A 12,156-nucleotide genomic window follows, 5' to 3' on the forward strand; every position below is an offset into this window, starting at 1 on the left:
GTATATATATATATATATATATATATATATAAATTATATATATGTGGTGGTAAATATTTTACTCATAAATTACTTTCTCAAGTGTCTGTTTCACACTTCAGTAAATTGAATGGCTGGCAGGAAAAGGAATGAAACAACAATCCAATATATATATATATATATATATACACATACACACACACACGCGCGCACACATCTAGTGAGTTATTTGATACAGCTTTTAAGGATGTTGTTGAAAATAGTCTTTGTGTTAGAAATACTTGGGCAAAACCCATGCAATGTGTTCACTCATTGGCTTTCATAAATTACTTAATACTATGTAAATAGTGTTTAAAATTATACTTTCTGATTTTCTATGCAAGCAGTAAAACTCACATTTGTAGTGTCCTTTTCAGGAGCTTTGCTAGATGTAAATGGAGGTACAGCAAATGGATATCACCGATCAGTGTCTCCTCATGTTGTTTCAGGCAGCAGTTCTCCAGGATTAGCCACAAACAAACAAGGAAACTTTAATAAACAGGTTTCACCACCTGGAGCTGGTAGCATTCAGCGACCAAATCTTAGAGTAGTCATCCCGAACCCTCACACATCTCCCGTGTCTTTGGTAAGAATGTATGATGTGTCAGCTTGTGAGGCCATTGTAATTTGTAGATTAAAACAGCATTTACTGTCATTGTATATTCAAACTTTGTTAGTAATACAACAATACCATGTACCATAATGTCTCACTATAATTTTGAAGAGTCAGATAAACATATGTATATGTGTGCAGACATATACATATATTGTAATAAGTTATTTTGTAAGCTTGATCTGCTATAGGTTCCTGAATAACTTGTTTAATGCATACTTGTATTTGTTGTTATAAATGATCTTTTTATATCATACTGAACCTGAAAGCATATAAACATATGTATGTGTGTGCAGACATATACATATATTGTAATAAGTTATTTTGTAAGCTTGATCTGCTATAGGTTCCTGAATAACTTGTTTAATGCATACTTGTATTTGTTGTTATAAATGATCTTTTTATATCATACTGAACCTGAAAGCATATTGCATCAGTTTCTTCTGTGCTATGATATTGATAAACAGCATACCATGATGGAGGCATATAGATATGAAACTTATTTTAAAGTGATAATATTCAAGAGCTGAGTGTGAGATCTGAATTTGTAATATAAACATTTTGTAGAAATTATGTGCATGTTATGTTAGCCATAGTATTGATGGTAAAATAGCCCCCCAAAGCTTTTGATATATTTTTTGTTATTATATTAAAAACAGTATTTTTTTATATTTGCACTATTTGTTAGAAGTAACTATGTCAAATGATTCCATGATTATTTGTTTTATAGAAGAGGTAAACAGAATGATTAGTCACAGTATTGGAAATAATTATGGAAACAGTAAAGATAAATGATAATCTTGTCAAAGTCAAACACTACAGGAATGCCTCCCCTTTATAGTCAAAATAAAATTCACTGGTTGTACAATCTTGTGTTAATAGTTTACAAAAAAGTGCTATACCATTATAAAGCTTATAAAATTACAGGCGGTTATCCCATGCTCAGTAGTAGTACTGTGATCAATTCATATCTCACAGGACTGAAATATCACATGACAGTCATGTAGAAATCAAAGTTTCAGCTGGGAATGAATACTACATACAAAACAAAGTTTCAGTAGGAGCTGTATGCAAGACTTTGTAGATGGTACATGAAACTGACACTGTTGATAATAGAAGTGATCAAGGTAGAAAATAGAAACATCACTTTTGGAGAGTTTTGGTTAAGTATCTCAGGCTACGTTTTTTATCATATTGATGATGGCTGAGTACAGTTCTTGTCAACTACCTCGATGTAAATACTGATGTGAATGTTTATTCAAGAACAGTAAGACATACATTAGCATAAATTGGTTTCAACGACTGTGCATCTGCTTGAAAAGCACCCTTAAGGAGAGGTAATCAAACAAATAGTTTGGCCATTGGAATATACAAAGCTAGAAGTGTGTGCTCTTTTACAGATGAATTCAAGTTTGGAAACAGTCAATGATAATTCATTCAACAGCATAGCGGGAACTATACTATAGTCAATGTTCAAGATTTACAGTGAAGCCTGGAGGGGGGAATCAGTACAAGTTTGGGGCTGCATTCCAGCTAATAATGCCAGTGATCAAGTACAGATGGATTCTGATCTATTATGCCATTCCTTTGGGAACATAACTTAATGAGTGGAAATTATTCATCCTCTAGCAGGACAGTGAAAGGTTTTTGAAGCTGTATGGGCTTGTGTAAAGACTGAGAAGGTCAAAAGTCAACCAAACAGCTGAATTATGGGGAATAATACAGTACATTTGGAACAGTAGTCCCCAATCATACATTGATAAACTGTATTTGAGCATGAAAACAAGGTGCAATGCTTTGTGTAAAGCAAATGGCTCAGATAGAGAATATTAGTGTATTGTATAACTTATTCAGCTTTCCTCTTTATTTTCTATCATTGATTGTACCATTAATAATTTGCCATCTGATTACTATTACTCATTGTTTCTGACTCATGTATGTATATTGCTTGTATTTCCATAATTATTTCCCTTACAATTTTAACTTCATTATATTAAAGCTCTTCTTTCACAAAAATAGTTTAAAAAATGATTGTTCCACAGCAATCAACCCGTACTTTGAGCAATCCTGTTGTTTCCATGACAACCCCTGGTATTCTAGGAATGGCCAATTATCCGTCCAATCTGACATCCACTTTTCAACAAAGTATGTACTTTTCTTTTTTTACTCACAATTATGGTGTTATCAGCATTCTGAGAAACAAACTGAGATTAAGAAAAGACCAATATACAGTTAAATACAGTGGAGGATTTGTAGTTATTTTAACATTACCTCATACTGGTCTGCAGTTAAGTATTCATATACACTTGTATTTAACCTTATCTCCTCCCCCCTCTAAAAACATAATAAAGTATAAATTACCCTTTAGCCTTAAATCATTTTCACTGGGTTAGGGAGGCAAAAAAAAATAGTTTCTTTTATCAGTCTATCCTGCTGGCTAAGTCACTAAACTTTACCAGAGCAATTTATCTCTATTAAAAATTGTTTTTTGTTGTTTTAAATCCAAGAGCTTGATTTGTTTATGCTTCTAGTTTATTTCTGAATATATATAATTTGAATAGCCAAGAGTTTTTATGTCTGATATTTTGGTGAAACATCTGTTTTGAAGTCATGATCTTAACGTATGTGGACTATTTTTCATGCTATAATGATGTGTAAAATCCATTGTTTTGCTGTAATCTATAAAAAACCCAACATATCTTAAATAAAGATCTATATCATATCATAAGATTGATAATAAGTAATACATATTTCTTTAAATATTTATGTGTGAGCTTTTCACAATCAAGCAATCTTCAGCGAAGTGGTAATATAAAAGATACATGAGAACAAACCACCATTCTTTCTGTTATAGATGACTTCCAGCTAAACCCAGAACTTGGGCTGACAGGTTTTAGCCCTACTAGCTTGCTTTCTAGTTGGTCATCTACGCAGGGATCTTTAGCAGCAGCCATGAGCCACAATAGGTATGTAGTGGCATATTTTTTGTAGCAGCTGTTGTGCTAAAAATAGATACGATGTGAAACATATGGTGAATAGCATGCATTCATGTGGCATCCTGTACATATTTTTGGACAAATGACACATTGAATTTTGTATTTCTGTTAGATATTGCATGTGAGAGAAGTGTTGATTTCAAAACTCAATATTATGTTAGCTCTGAATAGTAATAACACCTAATATGTAACACCATCTAACTGAACATGGTTCTTATATTAACTGCATTAATGAACTTCATGATCTTGTATTCTAGTAAAAACTAGTCACCTAATATTGTTTTATGCACTTGAAATTGGTAATGATTTGTGAGCATAATGTGTATTGATGGATCAGAATAGGAGTTTATTCATTTCAGAGTTTTTTTTCAAGTGTAGGATAGTATACTAATATCTTAATATAAGAACATGCTATCAACTAAATGCAACACATGTTGTAGGCTATCATTACAGTGTATATATCAGCTTGGCTTGGATGTCTGAATATGAAGCTCATGTATTGCTTAAGGTTTTCAAGTCTAACAAAGTATGCTTGTTATGATAGTGTGTTTTTGTTGAGGTTTGTGTGACTTAGCTTATCTATCAAGATATGTATTACCCAGCATACTTAAGGCTATGTACTTACACACATACTTGTAGATATACAAATTCTTCAAATCAACACAGAAACAGATTAGGAAGCTGACATACTTAAAAAGAGTTCATTTGAAGTCAGTCTTTCAATTTTGCTTTTAGTATTACAGTTTGTATATAAAATTAAAATGAACAAGATACAGCTTAATTTTTTTTTTTAGAGCTAGTTGGTAAGGAATATTACAGCACAATCAGTAGTTCATAATGTGTATTTGTCTGTAATGTTCTACAGTATCTGCTTTGAAGTACACTCCTACCATGTATATTATTGTTTTGTCTTGTTGCTTTCTTAATTTTCTAGAAAGTCAGTTACAGCTTTCTTACCTAACTTAAATTATACACATCACTACTTGTTTCCTAAAGACTTGTTTGTCCATTATGTGTTGTAATAAAGAACTTAAAATTTAGAATAGGTCAACAATTCTGAACTGCAGTGACATAATAATAACATAAATGATTCATGACTGTATTATGGATATAATGTTTAATAAGATTCCCGTAAAATAAACTTGTAGTTGGAGTTCATAATTTGGAATAATCATACTTCAAATAGCTAAGGTTGTGGTGCTATGATTCTTGTAATTCTAATGTTTTTTAGTATGATAATGAAAATTTATTTGAATACATTCCATTGGGTGTCAGATGTTTATCATCCATTTTTAATAATTATTTTATATCTAATTACTGAGGATTCTCTCCTAGGTGCCCTGTAAAACTATGATGGGGAGTACTGTATGAGTTTATATGTTCCCCCAGGGTATAATAGTGTCCTGGGGCATCTGTAACAGGTCACTTAGTAATATTTTAACACAATTTATATTATAATTTGTACTAACAATATATTTAAAACTTGTATTTTGACAGCATGCATAGCTCAACGTAACTGTCTTCCAAACAAAACTACATTATACTCTGTAATTCCTTTTTCTAAGACTAGTAATTATTTTTGTGATTACTATATGATATGCATGTCATCAATATTTTACTCTTTTGTTTTAGCCAGGAATTGTTTTTTATTTACTTGTGTTATGCACATTTTATATTAACCATCAAAATTGTTGCCATAAGATTTGTTTGAAAAATGTTATTTTAGTTGTAACCATGACTTAAATTAGCAAAGTAACGATTACTGTTTTTTTCTCTAGCTCCAACACAACTTCAGGGGCCAATATGCTACCTCATCTGTCTGTGAGTAATAGTACCCCATCCCCCTCCACTTCTCCTCTTCCAGTGAAGGTGAAGAATGAGCCAATCTCTCCCTCCCGAGATGTTTCTCTACATAGACCATCTTCAGTGCCAGGTCACTTATCATTTGGTCATCAGCTGTCACAGTCCACACGTTCCTCGCCAGATCCTATCGGGGATTATAACAGCCCGTTAAACAAAAGGCCACGGGTATCTGTCGAAAGTTGGGGCACATCGTGATGCCCTTTGTGATAGATTACCAGTGTTATATATCTTGTGTGTCATATACATCAATAATCCCAAAAGGAATACTTTTCTTAGTCAGATGTGTGTATACATAAATGCTGGGTAACAAACAATTTTTTCCAGTATTTATATTTTTTAACCGATAGTTGATATGACTTCCCTCTGCCCTTGATTAGGGCCACTACCGTTTGATTTAGTTGTGGAATGTTACAAGGATCATTGGTGAAGAGAGATTTCTACCTCTAAGAAGAAAAAGTATTCATAATAAAAATAAAAGAACCCAATGAGGAAGGTGAATCATAGAAGAGGTATTGAAAGTAAGAAAACATTGTATAGATGGAACTACTGGTAATGGCTAAAAAAGCAAGAAATCTGAATTTGTGTTTATTGTCAGCTGTTCAACTCTCAAATGACAATGAAGGACTTCAAGAACCAGCTAGTGTTTGTATGTACTAGCTCATTCTTGTCTTTCTAGACTAGTATTTCACATTAGTATAACAGATTATGTATTGTTGGAGTCAGATCTGTATAGTGGATATGTAGTTTTATACCAAAGGTTGTTGATGTGGTATTATTGGTAAATTATAGATAACTGCTTATTGTAAAGAGATTTTTTTTCTGTATGGTATATATAAGTATATGTGATTGTTTAGTTGAAGTGGTATTTCAAATATAGCACTGATGATGAAATCACCAAATTATTAATGAGTAGTTTGCCCTATTTTCTATTTACAGTGTTGGGCAAAGATTTGCATTATTCTTACTACCTGCAGAAGCAATCAGAAATGCCTTAATAGTCTTTGAATTATCAATGTTGATTTCTTTAAAGTCTAAGAGATCACTTGGGATGTTACGTAACCACTCTTGAAATTATACTGTGAGTTTGTAGCATCAAAATTGTTTTGAAAAGTTGGCTGTAACTAGTTGTTTCACGTGGTGTTCCCTTAATGAATGATGCAGCCAGTTCATTAAATTTTAATATAATTTCTCAAGCTACTGGACATTGACTGATGTGTTGTTATGAGTTATATCTTTAAACATTGTATATGTTTTGCTAATTTTTAAGAAAGTTCAGATCACACTGAAGCTGAATCAGATTGTTTGTGTCACATTTTGCATGCATTGTGTATTAATGAAAATTGTAATTCAAGTTATTTCTATGCTATGTTTATTAGTTTTGTAGCCTCTCAAACAGTGGATAATGTTTTTCTTTATGGCCATGAAACTTACATAGTATTACTTGTCTGCAACAACATGGTTCTAAGAAGTAAACAGATATTAGTAAACATGGAATGTAGCAAATCGTTTCAACCACATTCTTGCTAGGGAAGGAACAGGCAGAGTCTTAACAATGTATATTTTTTAAAACTATATTATTTAAGTGCCATGGCTCCTTAATGAAATACTGTGAATGGTATATATATATAGAGTACTTAATTTTTTTTTTACCAGAGAAGATCAAATTATTAGTTTAATGTTTCTGTGCTTATGTATGATTTGATGTAAAACATTCAAATGTAGTGAATACATGAAACCCTTAATCAGATAATTGTTATATCTACAGAAAAAAAAATCCAACAAGTGATAGTGGGGGGTTAACAAAGCTCCTGTTAGTTGAACTAACAATGTTGTATCTAGGGGTAATGCTAGTACTATGTTAAAAACAATAACATATACATATAGGTACTAGCTTTCCTTCCTGCCATTCACTGTGAAGAAGAAAATAAACATAGTGCCAAGATATTAAGTTTTAGTGTCATTTTTTTTGTCAGATTGCTAGACATTGAATATGGCTTTATGCAGACAGGTCTGAATGATTGCTGCCATTGTATATGAAAAGCTTTTCGTGTACCTCATCTGTCCAAATTGTATATTTACCTATGATTCTGTAAATTATACAGATTTGAATACAGTATTATATCTACAATAATGAAGTTTTTCAAACTATTATGTAAGGTAAAGTTTAAATACCTTTAGAGAGTACAATATTTGAAATTGTTTATGAAGTTTTCAATATTTGTCATTTATCAAACCTTCTTAGAACATAAAATTAGTAATATATTATCTCTCTTTTTCACTGCCATATTTATAAATATACAACTTTCCCAGTGCCAGGTTTATATTTAGATACACAGTAAAAAAACTTGTTTTAATATTTCATTACTTAGCTGAAATTGGTAATTTTTGGAAAATATGAAGGGCGAATACCCTTTCTTCGTGCTATTACAAAATTCTAAACACCATGGCAGTGACAGAGTTGAAATCTATATTTTTATTTATTTTGAAAATAAACCTCTGCTTTGATGATTAAATTGTTATCATACTAAAGCTGGTAGTGTTATTTGCAAGATTGGCCACCTGAGAAAAAAAGTTTTAGACCTAAGCTAAAGTCCATTTCAGAATTTTATAGGAGGGTAGGGTATAAATATGATTTTAATTATCAGTTACAGTCAGCCATTTAGGCTTAATGTTTTACATTTTATCTGTACAGTTATCTTAAGTAACCAATACTAAAATCTAATTACACTTAAATGGCTGATATTATAATGATTGTTGAATTACTATTAATATTTTAGTTAGCTTATTCAGATTTTACTTTCCTTTTTCATGTGAATGTGTGAAGATAATTGCAAATGGAAAACTAGAATACAGTGGCAAAATATGTAAAAAATTACTTTTGTTTATAATCATTTTATTGACAAGTTGACATATGATTTGGGAGATTGAATTGTTCTTCTCATTCATCTTAAAAAGTTAGAGTTAGTCATTTAATCTGTAATTTTATTTTTGTACAGTGTACTCTTTGTAAATAACTTCTAACAAGAACAGGCTTTTAAGATATTTAATTGTGCACTGTGCCCATACGTATTTGTTCAGAGAATAAAAGTTAATATTCCAGTGTTTTTAAGTTCTGTATTTTGTTTGTTGGTTTATATCCAAACTTAAGAAAAATAGTACATTTCTGGAACTAATTACTTTTGATTTTTAAGTTTGCCACGGAAGACATTTTAAAAATGTCTCGATACAATTTTTAGATTTTAGTGAGTGTAACAAAAGTTTTATCACTTTAATAGATCTTGAAATAACCAGCAACCATAGTTGATTTTTATTGTGATCTTGGGTTAGACTAAGACTACAGGTAGTTTATGTAACCTAAGTTAATCGATTGGTTAATGTTCGTTTTTCTACTGATGGGCATGGTAACAGATATAGAATATACATCTACATATAGTGTAGCTCGAATATTATACATGTACATATCTGTATCTGTTTGAGTTTTTCTTGTACACTCTTGTCTGTTCCTTCCAATTCCAGAGATTAAACCATCACAACTGTTGTTATTAGCTACAGACTGTAGTACCAGAAGCTTGATGAACTGTTACTTGTTACATCTTGGATAGACTTGTACAATAAGCACCTTTGTCGAGCAGGTCATTGTGTGTTATTTTTAACGCCATGTAAAAAAAATAATAAAAAAATGGTTGTAATTGAATTTGTGTCTCAACGTTCTTTTATTCATCATAATTAAAAAGTTATTTTATTCATTTCACGATAAAAGTTGAAAGAAATTCTATAGTGAAATGAAGAAATATGCTTACATAAAATCTTACATTCGCATAAGTTAAACAAATATGCTTATAAAATCTTACATTCGCATAAGGTAAACAAATATGCTTATAAAATCTTACATTCGCATAAGTTAAACAAATATGCTTATAAAATCTTACATTCGCATAAGGTAAACAAATATGCTTATAAAATCTTACATTCGCATAAGTTAAACAACAGTGAAAAAGAAAACTCATCTTTTGTAATAGATCATTGACATCACTTAGATCCTGCTTGGAAGGGGCAGAAATTTAGTTATTATAAACCTTCATAAAATCATTCAAATGTAACAAAAATTAAACTACCAAAAATATCTTTTTTTAAATTATGTAATAGTTTTTGCCCATAAAACAGAAGGGAAAATTTTAGTGTTGTAAACTGGTATAACATGTAACACGGTTTCGCTTCAAACTGATGATTTTTTTGCTTTGTTAAGTAAACTGAAAATGCTTGGTGGATACAGAAGAAAGTAACGTAAATGTCACCTTCTACGTTTTTCAGTTAATATTATTCATATCGTATGCCTTGGCTCTACAATAATCTTAAGATCGTGTGTTACACAAATACTTACCACTTTAGGTCTAATTTGGTACCGGTTATCAATAAAGCACACACATACATACAGTGACGTCACTTCTCGTGAGCAGAGTATGCACGTTGATACTGTAATGTCACATCTGTAAATTAATGTAACGTTCTTTGAACGTGTCAGAACAGCCTACACACACGCATAAGTTCGATGAAAAAGCTATGTACTTTGCAGAAAAATGCGTACTTCAAAACTTTCTGTTTTAGTTTAACAGAGAACTAATACTGTAGCAATAGTTGTAATCCAGCATTAGGGTATCCCGCGGGTTAGCTAAAAAAAATATTAAAAATTTTTTGTAAAGGAGGGCTTCAGTTGTACTGTGATTGTGAAATCGCCAGCACCCGTTTAATACTGGTTTTATAACGTGAAATTTAAATTTACTAAGTCAAAGTATTTGGGTGAAAAGTGTCCATAAAAATTTATATAATGTCTACTAGAGGACACCACATAACAGAGAGAGAAAAAATACGACTATTGATATACAACTATTGGTCGACCTGCAAGCATTTTTTTTTTACAAACATCTCTAATAAGTCATTTTTTTTTATTCTGAGAATTAAATCCTCGATCTTTCATACAAACAGTACTGAATTTTCAGTCATATTTATTCCACCAGAGTCCCTACTATAAAATAATTGTTACATATTACAATTTCGAAAGGTCTGAAACCGAGCTAAATGATAGTTTAAATTTAGTAGTTAAATATTTGCCGATATATCTTCAATTTATATTTGCCAACAAGATTGATACACACAGTTTTCTTTTTTACTACAAATATGTTTTAATATACAAAGAAAAATACAATTTACAATAACAGTTATTTCAAATAGTTATTACGAACTATAATTTATATACAAAAGTTTAACAAACTTACAAGCAAAATAAAGTCTTCTTTCTAATCTGGAACTTCCTTGATATCTTATCAAGGGTTGACGATGAACGAGTTAATATCGAGTTGACGTAGGTAGTTTCCACCGATGACGTTACGTAATGTTCTCGTAAAACTAAAAGTACTTATGTCCGATGTGAAACCACTGAAGTTAAATGGTTTGTAATATTCGAAATTTATAAACGTTCCTGGTCAAATATCTTAAGATTCCTTATTAATTAGCATTATAACAATCACAGTTATAGCTTCCGAAGCTTATAGCAATCCAATAATAGATTTTTTTTTGGCGTGTCGCGTTGGTTATATTTATAGGCGTGTGAAGAAATTCTCGAAATTTGAGTTTTACGTAACAATACTCACGCCAACACTAGCGTTTACGTACATACATATGCTGTTGATTCTTACACTCGAGAATTTTCTACAACTTTAGAGAATAGGCGGGAGTTTCGCAATACATATTTGACAGTATACGTTATGTACATTTCTAAATATAAATTAAATTTAAACAAACATCGATATTAAAATAAATGTATAATAATAAATCCGTCACAGAATAAAAAAAAAGAAATTCAGAAACACTAGATTTTTTTGCTAATGTTGTTACAGACTGGTAAACTTATACAAGTGTTCAACGTGCCAAATTAGCTTTATTAAAGACTTCGCTTCTGTTTACTAAATTTGCAACTGTTAATACAACATAGTGATTTTAGTAAACATTGAATTAGACTATCAGTTACGAAAGGAGCGCGATTTTTGGCGCCTGTTTAAAATCATCTGAATATCTTGAGTACTGAATATCTTATCAGAAGGTCTAGCTTATATAAATCGACACTGGAAAAGTGGAAATAATATATTCAAGAATGTTCAAAAAGTACAAAAATTAAAAAAAAGAAGTTTAGTCTGTTGTATAAAAAAGCTATAAATACTTGACGATGCAACGGGTAGTGTAACCCAAGGAACCTCATCAACAGAAAGACTGAGACAATAAGCCTGAAACTTCATGAATCTACAAATTTATACAAAAGGGATAAAAATGCAATGAAGTGTCAAGTTTTTACAACAGATGGCGATAAATAAAACCTTTAACTCTAGAATTACCGATGGTTTGTTTGTTTTGAATTTCGCGCAAAGCTACACGAGGGCTATCTGCGCTAGCCGTCCCTCATTTAGCAGTTAAAGACTAGAAGAAAGGCAACTAATCATCCAACTCTTGGGCTACTCTTTTACTCAACGAATAGTGGGATTGACTGTTACGTTATAACGCCTCCACGGTTAAAAGGGCGAGCATGTTTGGTGGGACGGGAATTCGAACCCGCGCCCCACAGATTGTGAGTCTTGCGCCCTAACCTCCTGCCCATGCCGGGCCGTTATACTTAAC

General features: G+C 31.5%; 1 protein-coding gene across 6 annotated transcripts in view; it reads left to right on the plus strand.

Annotated features, from left to right (window-relative positions):
* Positions 1-9,184, plus strand: part of LOC106464172 (myocyte-specific enhancer factor 2C-like) — a 169,503-nt gene extending 160,319 nt beyond the window's left edge. For 5 of the 6 annotated variants that reach the window (XM_013924293.2, XM_022391863.1, XM_022391864.1 and 2 more), the window contains 4 exons: positions 396-604; positions 2,674-2,776; positions 3,486-3,597; positions 5,406-9,184. In XM_013924293.2, coding sequence (XP_013779747.1) covers positions 396-604; positions 2,674-2,776; positions 3,486-3,597; positions 5,406-5,685 — 704 coding nt within the window. In that variant the 3' untranslated portion in view covers positions 5,686-9,184. The remainder of the gene's footprint in view (positions 1-395; positions 605-2,673; positions 2,777-3,485; positions 3,598-5,405) is intronic. The other variant, XM_022391866.1, reaches the window with a different exon arrangement.
* The last annotated feature ends 2,972 nt before the right edge of the window (positions 9,185-12,156 follow it).

The sequence above is a fragment of the Limulus polyphemus genome, unplaced genomic scaffold (assembly GCF_000517525.1).
Source record: "Limulus polyphemus unplaced genomic scaffold, Limulus_polyphemus-2.1.2 Scaffold1578, whole genome shotgun sequence".
NCBI classification, from domain to species: Eukaryota; Metazoa; Arthropoda; class Merostomata; order Xiphosura; family Limulidae; genus Limulus; species Limulus polyphemus.